The 18,177-nt window shown below is 38.3% G+C and overlaps 1 protein-coding gene across 1 annotated transcript in view; it reads left to right on the forward strand.

The window, feature by feature from the left end:
* Positions 1–18,177, forward strand: part of THADA (thyroid adenoma associated) — a gene marked incomplete at its 3' end in the record, with an annotated part of 165,493 nt that overhangs the window by 72,165 nt on the left and 75,151 nt on the right. The window contains exon 28 of the mRNA XM_009579153.1: positions 1,027–1,195. Within this exon, the coding sequence (XP_009577448.1) occupies positions 1,027–1,195 (169 nt within the window). The remainder of the gene's footprint in view (positions 1–1,026; positions 1,196–18,177) is intronic.

The raw sequence follows: 18,177 nt of genomic DNA on the forward strand, positions 1-18,177 counted from the left end.
TAAGAAGCAATTCAGGAAAAGCATGAGAAGGTAGGAGGAGGGAATGCCATCTCTCTGGGTCATCACAATCAGCTGGGAGGTATCAGAGCATAACTTCTGCCATACTGCATTTTACATCACCTAAGTCATTTGGCCATTCATTTCTAAACCCTGTAGTAACTTTCTCAGTTGTCTGAGACTGCGGGTGGCTGAATTGTACCTGCCTTACAAAAATTGACACATGCAAGAATTACTGGCTTCGAAAGACTTAGCCTAACCTACCTTTAGTTGATAAAAGATTTTTATTCACTTCAACTCAGTATACGTGCTACTGAAGTAGTATACAGCTGGTTAATGTGTTAATATAGCTGAATAGTTAATTCTATGTATATTCATAAATCTACAGCCAGTCAAAACCTTAATAACATTAAAAGATAAAAGGTTCTTTTTGGCCTGTGTTTTATATGCAGTTTTGAGTCTTATTTTTAATAAATAAAAAGTATTTTTGAGATAGTAATTACAAGTAATAGAAAATTATTTTCCAATGTGTCTTTTACTTCCTGCCTTTAAATATGTTCTAAAAACCAGCGGGACATACGGCCTAAAATTCCAGTAGACACAGTGTTGTGTTCTTATGGAAACATGATTAAGAACATGGAGTTTAACAGTCATAATACATTTGAATATGATTGCTGCATAGTAAGTAACATGAACATCAAGAAAGATGGAACAGGACTATATACTTACCTGCTTCATGGCATAATTGCATTCTTTCTTTTCCTTTTTTCTCTCGTGTTGTGTTTTGATTTTTTTTTTTTGTACTTTATGTAAACACAGGAACTTCTGAAGGAGAAAAAAACGTCCAACATGGCTCTAGTATGACTTATGTTCTGGGCAAATAAACTCTCACTACTGAGAAGAAAGACTGTACATTTGATTTGTGAGAAATGTGTTTTAGTTTTCATTGCATTATCGTTTGTTTTGTTTTAGCCACAGCAGTGGATTGCAGCTGGATGACAAAAAAATAGGTATTTCTCCTTTTTCTAGGTGTGGGCACTCTCCTGTGTACCGTTCACGTGAGATGTCAGGTCGGGCCCTTGTTCCATTTGTTATGGTAAATGAAGTACCACATACAGTGCTGTCCTTGCTGGAGGGGCTTCCAGACTTTACCAGTCCTTGCATACGACAGAACAATATTCATGGAACGCTTCTGCAAGTAAGTTTTTGGGGGTTGTTTGGTTTTGTTTGTTTGTTTGTGGGGTTTTTGTTGGCTTTTTTTTTTGGTCATACTACACAGCCAGATGCCACGCCATGAGTTGTGCTGAACGTTCACACATTGTCAAAACATGTATGAAAACTGCTTTTGAGTCGATTCTATCAGATGATAGAATGTGGAATGCACATTTCAACCGTCATTAGAAGGCTGTAAGCTGTGATTATCGACAATTACATTTCATATAATGTTTCATCTCTGGAGATTAAAGTGCTTTGAGAGCAAGTATCTTTATCTAAATGTATCTACAGAGAGATTTGTGTGACTTGCGCAAAATCACAGTGCAAATCTGAGGCAAAGCTGAACTCCAAGCACCAATAGTATTGTAGATATTGAGACTTGCTACTTACCTACATATTTATATATTACTTCATTTGCTTTTCCTGCTACACCAGCAGCTTCCTGTCAGTTTGCTGTACAAGTTGTGATAAGCTTTATACTGTATTCTTCTGAAAACATTCTGGAGAACAGCTTGCTATTGGTTTGGAATCAGAAATTTCTTCATTCCCCATATATCATTCCTTTGGTTTATGGCAGTTGGTTCACTGTGTTTGATTTTTAAGCTATTGTGGTAATAAGTCACCCATTTTTATTGCCTGTTTTTCATGAGCAACCCTCCAACAAAGCCATATTGTACATGAACAGCTCTGCTAGTCTGCCTTAGTTGGCAAGCTATCTAGGTACACATTCCCACTGTAAACTGTGTGTGGTTTTGTTTTGGTTTTTTTAGTGTATCTTTTCCAGCATATTACTTCCCTTTAAAATCATGACCTTCCAGGAAACCTAGGACAGGGAAATGAGTAAAGTCCCTCTAGAGCTGTTACTGTCAACTGAAACTCTAAAGGGTTTCAGCCAATTGAATCTGGATTTGGATGAAAATTGGTTACAGTGAAGGTTGTCACAGGGTGTGGGATGATCGTGTCCAGGCTTTTCTGCTCTCAAAAGCAGTCCATGCACCTGTATGCATGCAGGTGCTTAGACCTGTCAGCTGCTGCATCTGCGTGGGAAGGATGAGACTGCCATATCAAATTACCTGTGCAGCCCCGGTGTGTCACGAAACTCCTGAGCCTCCTGAAGCATTACAAAGAGAGGGTTATGCCAACAGAGAGAATTAAGTGCTTTCTCAGTCCAATATGATTATAACCCTGGTCATGAGGGTATGGACTGGCTGTAGTGTATAAAGCCACTGCCTTCTTTTTAGTGACCTGGGGGAAAAAAAAAAATGGAGGGCTGGTTCTGAAAGAACCCAAAGGATGGTCTGGTAAAATTTTTAATGCAGTGTTGCTAACACGATCCTATGCATAGGTATAGGGAGTTCTCTTTTCCATACCTGTGAGGTAGGAGATATTCTCAGGGCTTTAACGTGATTTTTCGTCAGTTTTGAGCAGCTACTAGGAAGTACTACTGCAGTTGGTACTGCACCAGGGAGAGACCAGTGCTGTCAGAGTATGACATTCTACAAAAAAAGTCAGTTGTGCTGTAACAGTTCAGTGGTGTTTGGTCTCTCACATTTGTCTTGGGCTTTGCTTTTATGGCTTGTGAGTCAAGGTTGTGCAAAGTCTTCATTTAATACTTAATCAAATTTAGTGTATGACTGAAATGCTGAACTATCTGTTGCTAGTTCAAAATAACAAAACACTCCGAAGAAATACTGTAGGGTGATAAAGATGTGCAAAAAGGGCGGCGGTGGTGTTTGATGTTGTACCTCTAAAACACTAGTGCCACGTAGTTCAACACGTACTTATCCTGCACCTCCTGTAAATAGTACAAAGAGCAAAGTACTGTGGCTTTCAGGAGTTGTTGGATGCATGGTTTCAGTTTCCTTTTATCAGTGTAAGACAGGATTTGCAAAGCTGCTGCTAAGGCTCATTGAATTGTAGAAAATTATGTAAGGCTCATTGAATTGTAGAAAATGATGTTACGGAACTATTCGTTAAAGCATTGTTTCTCTGAAGGCTTACTTGAAGAAGCAGTGATCTGGCAGTGTTCAAAACTGCACTGCATTTCCATGACACAGTAGAGAATTTATCTTCCTCTTTGATATAAAACAAAAAAAATCCCTACTAAATAAAATTTAGATTTCCTCCCCCCCTCCCCCCCCAGCAATACAAGGCCAATATCTTATGCAAATAGAATTCAGTAATTTCATTTTGTTTGTTCAGTCACATTAGTCAGAAGCTGACTAAGTTCATTGCCTGATTTTTTTTATTTCAGTGTTCATATGCTGAACTAGAAAGTTGGAATTATTCAGACTTAAAGTTTATGTAATGCCAAATGCAATGAATCTTGAAGGTGTATTTCAGTTATGTTTCAGAGTTATGTAATCACTTCATCTGTTGCAAGCCAAATGTTGATTTATAGAAAGATCATTCAAAAAGAGTTCAGCATGAAGTGCTTGTCCAAACATGACCTGGTTTTCAAAATGCTGTGATTGACAAGGAATGTTTTTTGACAGTGGATGCAAATGTGTTGTGTTTAACTTCAGACCTTTGCATTACATGAAAACATGGCTTTTCCTCCCCAGTGTGATAACTGTGGCTGAATTTATGTAGGAATATGAATGTGCATGAGGATAAAATAATCTTATGGTTTACATGTTTTAGAGAAGAATTCTGTTCAAGAATTATCTAGGAGGAATAGTGCTATTTTGTAACTCTTATGGAACTGATGATATTCTTCCAGGAGTAGTTCTGCATCATAAGTAAATGCATTGACTTGAATAAGACAAACAAAAATCTTTTCTATGCTTAGTGTTTTCTTTGAGTGCGGTTTCTACTTTGCTCCATAATCCAAACTGGCATGAGGAGGAGGGAGTCAAGTTGGTAATCCACAAGAAAATGCAGAAATCTTCTACTGGCCTTCTTGAATGATGAAATATTTCTGGCTTCTTTTGTTTTAAGATCTAGTTTTTTTAGCTGATTAGCTGAAAGGAAGAGCTCGTCCGGAGCTTTATGTAGGGACTTCTAGAAGTGTATCAAAGCTTATAACTAGGGAAACCTTTATGTCTGTGAAACTTTTTGGCTTTTGTCTGTTGCCAAGGAACTTAAGTATTTGGGAAGACTGTGAGGTATCCTTATCAGAGGATCAAATGTTTTTTTTGACCTTCTGCCATTCCTGCAGTATGTATTCCATCTGTTCAGAATAACTGAGAAATTCAGAATTAAGCTATAATTAATTCAGAAATGTTTTATTCAATAACCTGTACTTCCGATTAGTAATTTCAATGTACTGGTTTGACTTGTGGTGGTATTTGTAAGCCAAGCAGGTAGGGACATGGTCTGCTTTCTCTTTTCATGTCTGTATTTTTGTAGAAATATCTAGTCTCATAGACAACAGTCTTAACTGGGTCTCTTAAAACTACAGTAAAGGCGACACCTGTGTAAAAGAGTGTGTTTTGAGTCCTGATGTTTATGAAAGCTTCCAGTCTTGTTTGTCTAATCCTATGCAGTTGCAATAAGCCTGAATGTCTTGAGCAAAACACTCGTTAGAGTCAGGAGTTAATTAAAGACGACCAAACATTAGTAAAGCTCAAGGTTCACTTAAATTTAGAATTCATATGAAGAGATCACATGGAAATGAGCCTTAAGTAGAAAAAGGAATTATGGAGACCTGGTAGTTCTTCAAGGAAATGATAACTCCAGAAGTAGGAATCAACCTAACACAGAACAGATAGAAAGTGTAATAACATACCAGCTTGGACAAATTAAGAGTTTTTTACTGAATGCAAAGCAAGAAGAAAAATACTGAAGCAAGAGCGTGCAGAGAGGAAATTGAAAAGGCCAGGGCAAAAATTGGCTGTTGCCTTCAAGAGATTTCTACAGAAATACTTAAGTCTTGGAAAATGGAAGCTGTTGATAGCTGATGTCTGAAAGGTATACTTTTCTCCATTAGTTCATTAACACAGTCAAATATGAGCTTAAATATTGGAAACTACTTTCTAACATTACGGATGTGTTAATGTTCAGCACTTACAAATAGTGGATCTGCCATCATGTATGTAAGATTTTGTCTGGGCCTGGGAGATAGACACATGATCACTTGAGATTCCTGCTAGTCTCCCCTTAATTTTTTAATGATTCTTTGATCCTGCCAGTGATTGGGGCATCTTCATAGAGCTATGCAGAATTTTTATTCCATCAGTCTGCACCTGGTTAATTCTTTTTTGCATAGATTTGTGGGTATAACATCATAGCTTTTATTGTTGTAGATGGTCTTGTGTAAACCATCAAAATTTTGACGTAAATTGCTCAAATAAGTTTTTCAGATTGTTATTGCAAATAAAGAGTTAAATATTATAAACACAAACTTTACTTGGATTGGAAATAACTGATTGAAACTTTGAACAGTTTTTATATACAATTTAGATAACATGTTCTGTACACTTACACTTTATACTGAACAGAGTCCAAGAAGGTAAGCTTCTGGGCATACTAAAAGCTTGGGCCTATATTATTCCTAACCATGGGCCTTACTAGTAAAGACTGAGATGAAGACAACATTCAGTACCTCAGCCTTACCTCAGCCAGATTCATCTCCAGGTGGGCTTTGGCTTCCCTGACTGCATCTCTGCGTGCTTGGACAGTGTCTTCTGTTTTCTTCCCAGGTTACCTGACCCTCCTTCGATCTTCTGTATACTCCCTTTCTATGTTTGACCTTTGCCACAAGCTCCTTGTTCATCCATGCAGGCCTCCTGGCATGTTTGCCTGACTTCTAGCTTGTTGGGAGGGACTGCTCTTGAGCTTGGAGGAAGTGGTCCTTGAATATAAACCAGCTTTCTTGGACCCCGCTCCCTCCAGGGCCTTATCCTACAGCACTGTACCAAGCAGATCCAGGTAGTGGCCAAAATCTGTTCTCATGAAGTCCAGGGTTGTCATCTTGCTTTTTGCCCTGCTCCTTCCTCTCAGGATCCTGAACTCCACCATCTCATGGTCACTGCAGCCAAGGCTGCCTTTGATCTTCAGATCCTCAATGAGTCATTCCTTGTTTGTGAGTATGAGGTCCAGCAGAGCACCTCTCCTTGTTGTCTGCTCTATTGCTTTTGTCAGGAAGTTGTCATCAATGCTCTCCAGGAACCCCCTGGATTGCTTGTGCTGTGCTATGTTGGTCCTCCAGCAGATACCAGGGTGGTTGAAGTCCCCCATGAGGACCAGGGCCTGAAAATGCAAGGCTACTTCTAGCTGTCTGTAGAAGAGCTCATCCACTTGTTCTTCCTGGTTTGGCGACCTATAGCAGACACCCATTACAGTGTCACCCATACCGGTCTGCTCTTTAGTTCTTACCCGTGAGCTCCCAGCTGGCTCATCATCCATCCCTAGGCAGAGCTCCATGCATTCCAGATGTTCTCTCTCATAGAGGGCAATTCCGTTTTCTCATCCTCCCCACCACTACTTCCTAAAGAGCTTGTATCCTTCCATTGCAGCACTCCAAACATGTCAGCTATCCTATCTTGTCTCCATGATCCCAACAAGATCACAGCCCTGCATCTGCACAGAGACCTCTTAATTCCTCTAATTCTTTAATGTCTTCCTTTGCGTGCTTTAAAGTAAAGAGAAGTTACAGGGACCCTAAGCATGATTTGCCCAGAAGACAAGGCAGCACCTTTAATTCATCTGGTTGTAGATTATTTATGATGATTAAAAAAACCTCCCAAATGCATGAACTTTCAGATTGGCTTGCCAAGGAAAGCAGATGTTAGACTTCAGCTTTTGTTTTTATCTTGTGAGAATCGGTTAACATGATTGATGTTGGATTTCAAAAGCTGTGTGATGTGCATAGACCTAGAATCTAGTTGTTAGTAGTACAGTAGAATAGCAGCAGTATGACTGGAGCTTTCAGTCACAGTTCTGCACTCATTAGTTTCCAGAAATCTCTTTCACATTTGTGCACTGGAAAAATCTGTACTCTAATGAGAGTGTACATACCCTTACACACTATTCCTATCGAGAGCAATTCATTGGACAGCTGCAATTAGTCATGGAGCAGATGTAATTACTGTTAAGGTTTATTTCTTTTTCAAATGCAAGAATCTGCACATCAGGTCATTATCTTTTATGTTATCAGTTTGATCTTCCTCACGTTCACTTTTGCAAGCCTACAATTATGTATTTTTAGAACATACGGGATCAGGTAAATGAAAGTTATTAAAAGGGGCATTGTGTTTTCATTTAACTTCTCTGTGCCTTGTTTTGGACACTTCTGAAATGTTGAAGGTGCTAACCTACTTCCTGGAGGTCTTGTGTGGATTTATAACTAAACGCTGACAGTGTGTCTAGCTTGAGATTGGGATACAGGACAGTACAAAAAATTTTGCTTCCCTTATCTGTCCCATTCACTATGCAGTCCCTTCTTTTTGGAGAGCGTTTTGCTTTCCCTTTGGCATCTTTTGGGCACAGATTAGAAGAAAGGAGGATTCAGTGATTTCTCCCTCATCGTTTGCTGCTTGTATATGAAGAGAGGGAGCTACATGACTTTGCCTCCATTTGCTGCCTGCATCAGGAGATGGATTGTACTGTCCAAGATAAAGCTTTTCGTAAAAGTTCCCAGCTGCACATGTAATTGAGGAACAATTTCTGGCTGGAAGCTGCTTTGTTCATGAAGATTATTTACATTTCTGGTGGTACTTTGTATGAGCAGTCAAACAACTGTGTAGAATAAAATAAAAAACCTCTGCTGGCCTATCATGTCCTTGCAGGTGGATCCTTCCTGTCGTGACTGGTTTTGGTCACTGCTGTAACTCAAAGTCACAGAAATTCTGCCTGGTCTGCTGTGGTCCCTAGCAAGGTTTCTCTCTGTTCCCCCATCTTCTCATCTGAGGTCTGGCTGGTAGCTTCTCTTCTCGTCACTGCAGTCTTCCCACTTACTGCTATTACTTTGTCACTCCTACTGATTTATCCTGAAATTTGTTCCCTAAGCATATGCCAGTGTTTTGCATCGCAAGAGAAGAACAGTATCTCCGTCTGTCTGGGGGGTGCACATGACCTGTTCTTAAAGAAATACAAAATAGAACTGGCAAGAGACAGATGAAACAGAGGGAATTTGTTATGCTTGGAGGCAGGGTTAAAACTTCATGACGATAAAAATGGAAATTCACTTATTTAATGTTGTTTGGAGTGTCATCAATCAGCAGTCAATTCCTGTTCACAAATTGTTACTCTTAATACTCAAATTTTCTCCACACTTTGAATTTTCCCACAAAATTCTGTAGTTTCAATTAGCTAAAAAGAAGTAGTGTTCTGGTTCAAAGAAGTGTTTTGGGGTTTTTTTTGGTTTTTTGTCTGGTTTTGTTTGTGTTTTTATCACTAATTCAGACAGTTCTGTTTGGCATATGAATGCGAACTCTTGTGCAAGGGAAGTTGGTTTGAGTTTTTGAACCTTTTTTTGTTTTGCTTTTGAAACCAGCAGCACTGTTGCATCTCCCTCAAATCTAAAGAACAGGCTGAGTCACACAGACTTAGTCAGTTGCATGTGACAAAAATTAGACTTAATAGGAGATAGCAGGCTTCGTAATTCTTTACATAAATTAACATTGATTTTAAAGATTAAAAGTCCCCCCTGACTTCAGTGGGACAAGAAATTAGCAGTTACTGTTTTTCAGGGAATAGCAGCATCCTACAGAATTAGACTAATCTTTCTGAAAATACTTTACAATGAAAGAATCTAGAATCCTTGTATTAAAAAATAACAATATGATTAAAAACTTGCATGATTGCATGGCAGATTTTTCTGCCGTCCGTACAGGGCTTTTACGAGTGTGATTCACTGTTTCTGTTTTTCCTTTGGGGAGTTTATTGAATATGGCAAGATTTGTGTGATGACAGAACTTCAAATTATCTGTATCAACTCTTTGGATATGCTGATGTTTTAAATATTAATAGAGGGCTGGAAGAAGTGATTTAAAAATGGAAGAATTGATTTAAAGGATGGTTGGAGACTTCATTAAAGCAGCAAGAAAACCAGGACAAGAACATAACCTGAGAATAGCCATACTGGATCATGCAAAGATTTGTCCGAGTCAGTGTGCTGCTTCCAGCAAGGGACCGACAGCACAAGCCTAGGAAAAAGAGTTAGGCAGACCAAGCAGCTGGAGAAACATCTGCATGTGCTGTCTTAGCTTAGAGTACTCTTGAGCCAGAGATGTGTGGACGTGACTTTGTGGAAGATAAAAATTAAGTACATAGTTGTACTGATGAAAAGAAGCAGTTTGATGAAAACATCAGTATGTTAGGTAGTTTAATTATCCAGAAGAGTTGTATTAAGACAGATTGTTGTTGATGAAAGTAGAGCCTGCCTTTTTCCTTCCTTTGAGAGGAGGATGATTTTAGCTTAAGTTGCTACAAAGGAAGGTCAAGCTTCAGGTATTTGAGATTATGATCACTCTCGTGTTTTATGAGTTTAATACTTGGACACTTACTCAGAGGAATAAAGACAATTTAAATAAATATGAGCATTTGAAAATAAAGCAGGGAAGAATGATGCATGAAGAAGAGCTAGCAAGCAATCACGGGACCTTCTTTATTACAGGACTGAATAGGTAATAAAAACCCACAGACTCCAGTGGCTACGGTGTGAGAATATGAAAACAGGAGACAAATTAGGCAAATATATTTTGAAGGTCATTCTGGGATGTTGGTCCTTGTGGCTGAGTGAAAGAGAGAGGTATACTACTTGTTAGCTTGACCTAAAAATCCTTAATGTGAATTACCAGCAGAGGTGTCAGTGACCATATTTTTTTCCTGGTTTTTTTTTCTGAAGACAAAGGATCTCTAGGGTCTGAGGGAATGAATGGGGAAGTAGCATATTGTTTATTTGGCTTTATTCAGTAGCACAGAAACATTGACTCTGGTGAATTACATTTTATTTGGCTTGGCAGTAAAGTTTGAATTTAGCGGTTCAACGTTGGCTTATAAAAACTCAATATAGTAAACAAATGTTACATTATCTACAGATCAAAGAAATAAACCTGCTATAATTAAATGTTTTTCAATGAAACTTCCTTCCAGCTGTTTCTTTTCTAAGCTCAGTTTTTAATGTTCAAGATAAGCCTTACTTTTAAGATTAGTACAAAGAGAAAAGAAATATTGATGTCAGGCTGAAAACATACTCACTTATATGTAGCTGGCAATAACAGAACAGTTGTCTCATTTCTTGATGTTGTAAATTCGTATTAACTGTTACATAGGGGTACACTGATATAAGAGGGAACAAGATTTATATTTATGAATGCAACAGAAATGCAACTAAGTTCCAAGAATGGGAGCAGGCAGTCTCTGAAAAAAGATCATTGATGAGATTTTGCCAGAGATTTTCGTCCAGCTGCTTTTTTTAAAAAACTCATGTGGTGCTGCTAATTGACTGGGCAGATCTGCTAGTTGGACATTGCTTTGAAGTTGCTTTAACTGTAATAAGTAATGCTCCCAAATATTGTGTCTCTGATTTTCTAAGACATGTCACTCGTTTTCAAAAGGGCATAAATTTAGACAGCTCTTACAACTCTTATTAGGTCTTTTCATTCAGTTTCTGCATCATTACTGAGTTCCTTCCTACAGCAGCTAAGAATATGCAGAGATGCTATTGTTGTAAACCTTATGTTCACATCTTTGAAGTTTAAAAAAAAGTGTAGTACAGAATAAGCAATATTCATCAATTAGTGAAAACAAGGCTGCTGCTGTTTTTAATTGAGAGGTAATTATAATAAGGACTAGTCTGGGTTGTGCTGGGGATAATGTGGCAGTTGCCCCCTCTGTAGAGTGGAATGGACGACTTGATGGATGCACTGCCTCCCTCTCTCCCACGTTCTAGATTTTGACACTTATTACCATGGGTATGGCAAGCAGTTGCTATGCAAATGTTTTGGCCTCCCTGATCCAGTGTGCCTAGTACCACTCCTTAATGAATAAAAGCTCCTGCAACCCATGTTGCCAGCAGGGATTGCAGGGTGGCTGTGTGTGCAGCCATTTGAGGTACCCTGCCTGGTGTTCAGTTGCAGCCATAAAGCACAACTAGATGCTTCAGCTAGCTTCTCTAGTTATGTCTTGGATAAATGTGCGGTGATTGAAAGCACTATATATGAATATAGTGATATAGAACAACTTTTATTAGGTGTTGGGATTAAACTAAGGAAAGAGAAATCCTCCTATAGCTACAGTTTTCACAATGGATAGATTACTTTCTTTTTAGATGATGGAGATGTTAGAAACAAATACTGTTGGCACAGTGTTCTACTTTTTACTATTTAAATCTTCCTGAAGAGAGTTGAACTATTTTAGACACTGGCTGGTTAACTTGATTTAGACCTCCCAGAACAGCAATTGAACTCTTGTAAATTCTAAATTTTGTAAGTGTTCAATTCTATGCATATTTCTTGCACCTGTTCTGTATTAGGAATCTTTAAGTATGCCTCATGATTAGTCAGGAAAGCAATCCTAACACTCTGTTACAGGCAGAGGATGTTTTTACAGTTGGGAAGGGAAGAGTTGAAACTTGTAAAGTGTACTGAAGATATAATATTCTCCTAGGTGGTGCAGTGGATTAATTTAGTACTCCACGGAGTTCATTTTTCATCTCCAAAAACATGTTTTCAATCCCGCCCCCAGAGGATTTCTTTCTCTTCCTTTTGATCTAGAAACCCTATCTTTAAAACTAGCAGAGCCAAAAAAAAAGATAATCCTGGATACACTTCCTGGATATACTGTTAAAAATACCCATCCATTATAAGTTCTGACTGCTTCAGGATGTATAAAAAATATTTATGAACAGTGAGGGCTTTTTACTACGCGTTCTGTTTTCAGAAGTTCAGGCTAAGTGAGAAATGTGGGAAGGTGCCTTCTTTGGTCTTTGGAAGCTTTCTCAGCCTGTTTACAAAGCAGAAGAATACCCTCCATGAAAGGAGAAAGCTGGAAAAATTGGCATTTAAAAGAATGCTGGGTGGGAGAAGTGAATGAAGAGGGATGAGTGGTTTTAAGTGGTAACTACTCAGTAAAGACCTACCTATACTGAAGGCCAGGATGCAAGAATCTCAAATAGTGGAACAAAAAATTGAAAGAAGGAGAGGAGGAAAAACCTGGAAATCTAAGAAAATGGAACAAAGGAAATACTAAACAAGAACAAGACACTTTTCCAAGGTGTGAAAATCAATTTCAGCATGTTCAGGAGTCAAATTAGAATTTTTTTGAATGAATGTAGTGTACTTTTCCCTTCAACCAAGTTTAAAGCATGTTACTTTACTTTTTTTTCTGTTTATGTGTCACAGGCATTTCTTGTAGTAGTGTTTTTTACCATTATGTTTTCTTGGTTTTATAAATTTCATTATCTTAGAAAATCTGCATTTCTGAAGTAGTTATCGTTATGGTGCTAAAATTTTCTAGGAACAGCTTTCACATGACTGTCTTAAAGTGGTTTTCTTACTCAGGCTCTAAATGACTCTGAATGTGAACTGACAGCATACTCTGGAAATGTGCTCCTCTGATGCTTTTTATTCATGGGCCAGAAGAGAATAGGAAATGGATATCCAGGCTGAGGAAGGATTGTACAGAAATTTGACTGACATAAAGAAACTACAGAAAGTTTATGTGGGGGCAGCACTAACAAGAAGAAGCTGTGTTGTACTTGTATCTAGTGGTTGGAGAGTGTTTTTTGGGGTGGGATAGGGGTGGTGTCTTACTATAAGGGTCTATCTATATGTTTTGCTTTTAGGCCAGGGGCTATGTGGGGAGCAATGCTCTACTGAAAGAAAAGTTGTTTTCCACTGTCTAGTACAACATGCTCCTAGTTCTGGGGCATTGCTGCTAAACCCCTCAACGAATAATGTGGATTCTGAGTTGGTTCATCAGAAATGTGGCTTCCAGTGGAGCTGTAGGCAGCTCTTAGACTTTATGTACCCTGTAGAGCTGTCCTCAGGTTCTGGAAACAGCCTAGGTGTGGTCTAACTGCAGAAGAGAGCAAGGGGGATGCCGAGAGGGTGATAAGGATGCTTCTAAATTTATCACCTTTCAAGGTCCCTCCTTTTCTTTGCTCCTTCCTTCATAAAAGGTGCCAGTTGTCTCTGGATCATCAGAGTTGCCTAGATGTTTGGGAGTGTGGAAACCTCCCACACACCTTCAAGCAAGCCAAGAATGAATGAGGCTTCTGAAGGCATGATAAGCAGCAGGTGCTTCTATTCTGTCCTCCCTCATTCCTTCTCAGTCTTGCACCTCTGTTATCTCTCCCTGTTTCCCCTGGCACCCTCACTATCAATTCCCTCCTGCCAGCTCTTGTTTCAGGTGCTTACTCCTTCACATCTCCGTTCTGGACCGCATCCTCTCTGAAAGAGTAGCTGCTGTCCTGGTATATTGTTGCTTACTACAGCAGGGTTATTACCATGCTGTCAGAAGTGCATGTCAAATGTTTCTGTATATTCACTTTTATTCAAAAGTGTACGCTTCAGATTCAGTACATCTTCACATCTACAATGAAAGCCTTAGTCTGATTTTGGCAGGAGACCTCTCCAGATTGTAGTAGTTCATTCTGGCCTGGTTTTATTGTGGAAAATAAGCAATGGTTATTAATTTTATTCTCAAATACACACAGGTATTTCCATAGATGCAGAAGGGTCTTTGTGTCAGAATTGGGTATTGGGAAAGCTTTAAACCTTGGAAATCAGGTTTGTCTTTTTTCGGTGCAAATGCACCAACAGTAAGATTAGAACTTCTGTTTTACTACTACTAGAAATCTCTTAGGAATTCAGCACTTAAATATTTATGACCTAGATGAAAGATATTGGGCATTTATAGTTCATACTGAGTTTGACTTCACTATAGTTGAAGTTTCTTAGTACCTTTTCTTCCTTTCCACAGCCTAAATGCATGCATTTGTTTAGCTTTATAATATTAAGTTGCTATTCTTCAAGGGAAAAATAGTTTAAGGTAGGAAGAGCCAACTTAGAACTTCTCTTGTTCCCCACAAAACGCTGTTATAGCAAACAAAATGCCTATTATATACTTGTCTCACATCTGTAAATTGCAAGAAATCTTTCAGGTATTCTTCTCTGGTTTTTGACTGTCTTGTTTCATTGGTGAACCAGACACCACTGGCAATTAGAACAGGAAACTGTAGAGAGACCAATATTTTTTTTTCAAAGAAAATACAAACAGAGCTATTCTTGAGTGCATATTTGGCTTGTTTCTTTTCACTCAATTTTTTTTTTTAATTATTGAATCATTTAGTGCCATAAGAAATACCAGCTGGAGCCTTTGCTCTTTGAAACGGAGTAATTTTTGAACCCTGATAAACTCAAGACAAGGAAGAAATTTTAAATCATATTGTCAGCATCTTACATGAAACATCCTGTTTTTTAAATTATTTATGTTAATACGAAAGTAATTAATACCATCACGGAAACATACACATGAGCCATGCTGATGATGCTCTTGTCCCATCTAGTGAACTCTACCCACTTCCAAAAAAGCCTAAGGAAGATGTAGAGATGGACATAGTAACACTCTAAAAGACTTCACATATACCATTTGGCATCTTGTTGCCAAATAGTTGTTGTTAATAGTTGTTAGTTCCTGATGTAACATCTAATAAAAAACATATGCTGTATGCATGTATCCTGTGTTGTAGCATAAAACCACAGCCCATAGATAGTCTTGAAGCATTTTGAAAGGACAGGACTTGGTGTAATCACCTTTGGGTAGATTTCATAGGAGTCTTGGTCAGCAGGCAGGATTTCAAACCTCTGTGGTGATACTAGTTAGTGTTGTATTAAAAGCGACCTTAAAAAAACCGAAGTGCATCAAGTGCTTCCAGCAATAGAAATGCCTTTTTTTGTTTGCTGTTTTGAGTCAATCGTTTATACTTCTAAATTATCATCTTATAAGAAATTGTTTCAAAATAATCAAACTGAAGTAGATTCTATAGATATTAGGATGAGCTAATACTTTTACAACTATAGTTATTTCTCTTGGATTATTGCACTCTGTGAGACATTGAAAAATGATATTACAGCATCAGACATCTTCTGTTGTCAGAAGTGAAAGAGGTTATAAAAGCCAAAAATGAGCATTTTATGTTTAACTAGCTTTAAAATATATAAAATATGGTATCTTGGCATTCACTGGTCACTGGGGAGGAAAAAAGCTATCTTTGTAACCTTTAGTAACATAAGCATAATATTGTTTTCCTTGAAAAAATATGAACTGTTGGTAATAGTGGTAGATACATTACTTTGTAGTTCTGTTTCCTTCCTTGATACTGTGCAACCCATGGAGAGTTGTTTCACGTTCTTCCTTTTCCATTTTTCTGAAAAGCCATACTGCGCTCTCAGATAAGTAAAAAGTTTTTTTAAATTGAATTAAAATCTTTCAGAGAGATACATTGAATATACAGCATTGTTGTTTTAATCTAATCTTACGTAAGAATTAATCATTCTAGTGACATTTAAAGCTATTTTCAGTATTGTACGATGTGGTACTTTGTGAACACTTGAACAAGAAGTTCATTTCATGTGAACTTTAATTTGTGAACTTCCATGATCACATGGTCCAAATAAATGATCTCATCCTAAATATTTCCCAAGTGGAGTTGCGGATGTTGTTAAATTTACCATGTCCAGCGCTCAAATTATTACTGCAGTAACTTTTTGGGTTTTTTACTCTCTGAGGGCGTCTCTGAGGGTGATAGGCTTTGATATTAACAGTCAGATTTCCTCAGAAAAAGAGGTGTTTATAACCACCGCAGCCTCTGACACTTTTTTCCATCAACTGTGTGACTAGTTCAGTTTTCCTAATGCTTTTCCATCAGCCTTTTCCTTTCAGAGGAATTTGTGTTCCATCTGAGTGTTACCTTTTAATTCAGTTTTATTTTAGTGATGTTTATAAAGATTACATAAGGCAACAGGAAGAAAGGCTTAGAAGTTGGGAGTCAATCATATATATTTTTTTATTCAGTCAGTACATGAATGGGGCTTATAATGGCTTTCTCTACATGGGTGATCCCTGGTGTTTTTAAGAAACAACTTTGTTGCATAAAATTACAGTACCATTATTAGCCATGAGTATCCTCAAAACAATTGCAGTATTGCAATTACACAAGCATAAAACACTTCGGAGGTGTCCCTGGATGGTGGATGATACCCTTCAATTACAGTGTCATGTGTCATGAGCAGGAGGCGTTTATTGTCACACGCTCACAACTGAATTCCTAGAGAAGCTTGATTGGGGTCTTTTTCTTTGGTTAGCTTGACTTTCCTGGGGAAGAAGGGTTTTGGGGTGGCAGATGATATTTATCCATTTTGTAAAGTGAGTAAAACGGAGAACTAGGTGATAAGTTTGAGGAAATTTAAGTTCAGTTCTTTCATGGTTTGTAATACAAAACATTCATATTCAGTATTATTACTGTGTCGTCCACACTGCTATCTGTAGGGGATGTCTTCAGATTTTTGTAGTGAAAACCATAATGTCATCAATAAGTATTTTATTTTGACCTTTTAACCTGTTTTACAAAAAGCTTTTACTCTGTTGTTATCTGTAGCTTACTAGGGGAGCACTCATCCTCCTTAACATTAAATAGATAAATAGTTGGACTCCCCTTTTGCAGCTAGTTGATAATATTTAATGTATTGTAAGGCCAACAAGACTGATAAAGTGCACAGAAAAAGCTTGACAGTATTTGGAGAGGGGCAAAAGGGAACTTCATTTCAAATAAAGTTCCCTTGTTGTTCCAAGTGCAGTTAACTTGTGGAATTGTGTGGAATTTAAGTAAACTCCTAAGCTACCTCCATGGATTCAGTAACTTCTCACAACATCATCTTGATTCTTCATTTTGTTGTCCTTTTCTCCAAATTGAAATATTTTTAGGGTTTGAGTTTATTTGAAGCAATCATACTTCATATTGTAACATGTGCTTTACTGTAGTTTTTATTTCTGTAGTAAATTTTACTGCCTCCAAAAAAAATGCTGTGTTACGTGATGATCCTTCCAGTAATTCAACACAAACCAGCAATCCCCAGCAAAATCTGATGATGACCAAGATTTTGCATGCTTTGTGGTCAGGATTTAGGACAGAGCATGGCACAGACACCTATACGGCTCTAAAAGATTGCAATACTGTGATAATGGAGATACACATAAGGTCTATGTGATGAGGGGCCATGCTGTGTGGCACCTTTTTGCAGCTTTGTTTATCAGAGGTTATGAACAAAGTAACAGGAACATATGACAGAGGGTAGTGGTGGCTTCCACTCATTTCTATGCTGCCAAATTCAGACTGTGAAGTGACTTAAAACTGCAAGCTCTCCCTGGATTCTGGTTTAGTTTATCTAAAGGTAGTAAACAGAAAGTGTTTAACCTGTTAACTAAAGAAACTACTGATTTTAGTGGGTGCTGTTGCAATTGCAGCCACTGGTAAAATACAGAAGTGACAGGACACTGGCTGTGGATTGGTGGGTGAAGATGAACACAGGCAAGACCAAATTGGTACTGACTGGGAAGGGGAAAGATGCTGAAGAACCCATTGAGATACTCTGACCACCTTCTGTTTGGTGTTTATTTGTAAGAAAAAGGGTATGAAGTATCCTGATAGTTCCTTGAATCACTGATGCAGAATGGTTTTCAGCTGCCTTGAGTAAATCTGGCATGTAGTGAAATGGGTGCATTGCCTAGTTGTTGGTCTCATTGCCAGTTTTGAGGCTTTAATGCCAGAGGATTTCTTTAGGCTTGTACTCTGCACAGCAGTGCACATCCAGCTGATCATCACTAGCCTGCTGCTGGGTGTTGCAGCTGCCACAGACCAGCTGATGGTCCTCCCTGAGCTGTTTCAGTAAAAAGGCATAAGATTTGCTCAATTTAAATAGCAGGCGTCTGCTAACCTAACTCATATGACTCAAGGGAGTGGAGAGTTTGCTTTCATTCGAGGCCTGGCTAGCAGGTTTGAAGTTGCAAGCTTCAGCA

The sequence above is a fragment of the Fulmarus glacialis genome, unplaced genomic scaffold (assembly GCF_000690835.1).
Source record: "Fulmarus glacialis isolate BGI_N327 unplaced genomic scaffold, ASM69083v1 scaffold3696, whole genome shotgun sequence".
Lineage (NCBI taxonomy): Eukaryota > Metazoa > Chordata > Aves > Procellariiformes > Procellariidae > Fulmarus > Fulmarus glacialis.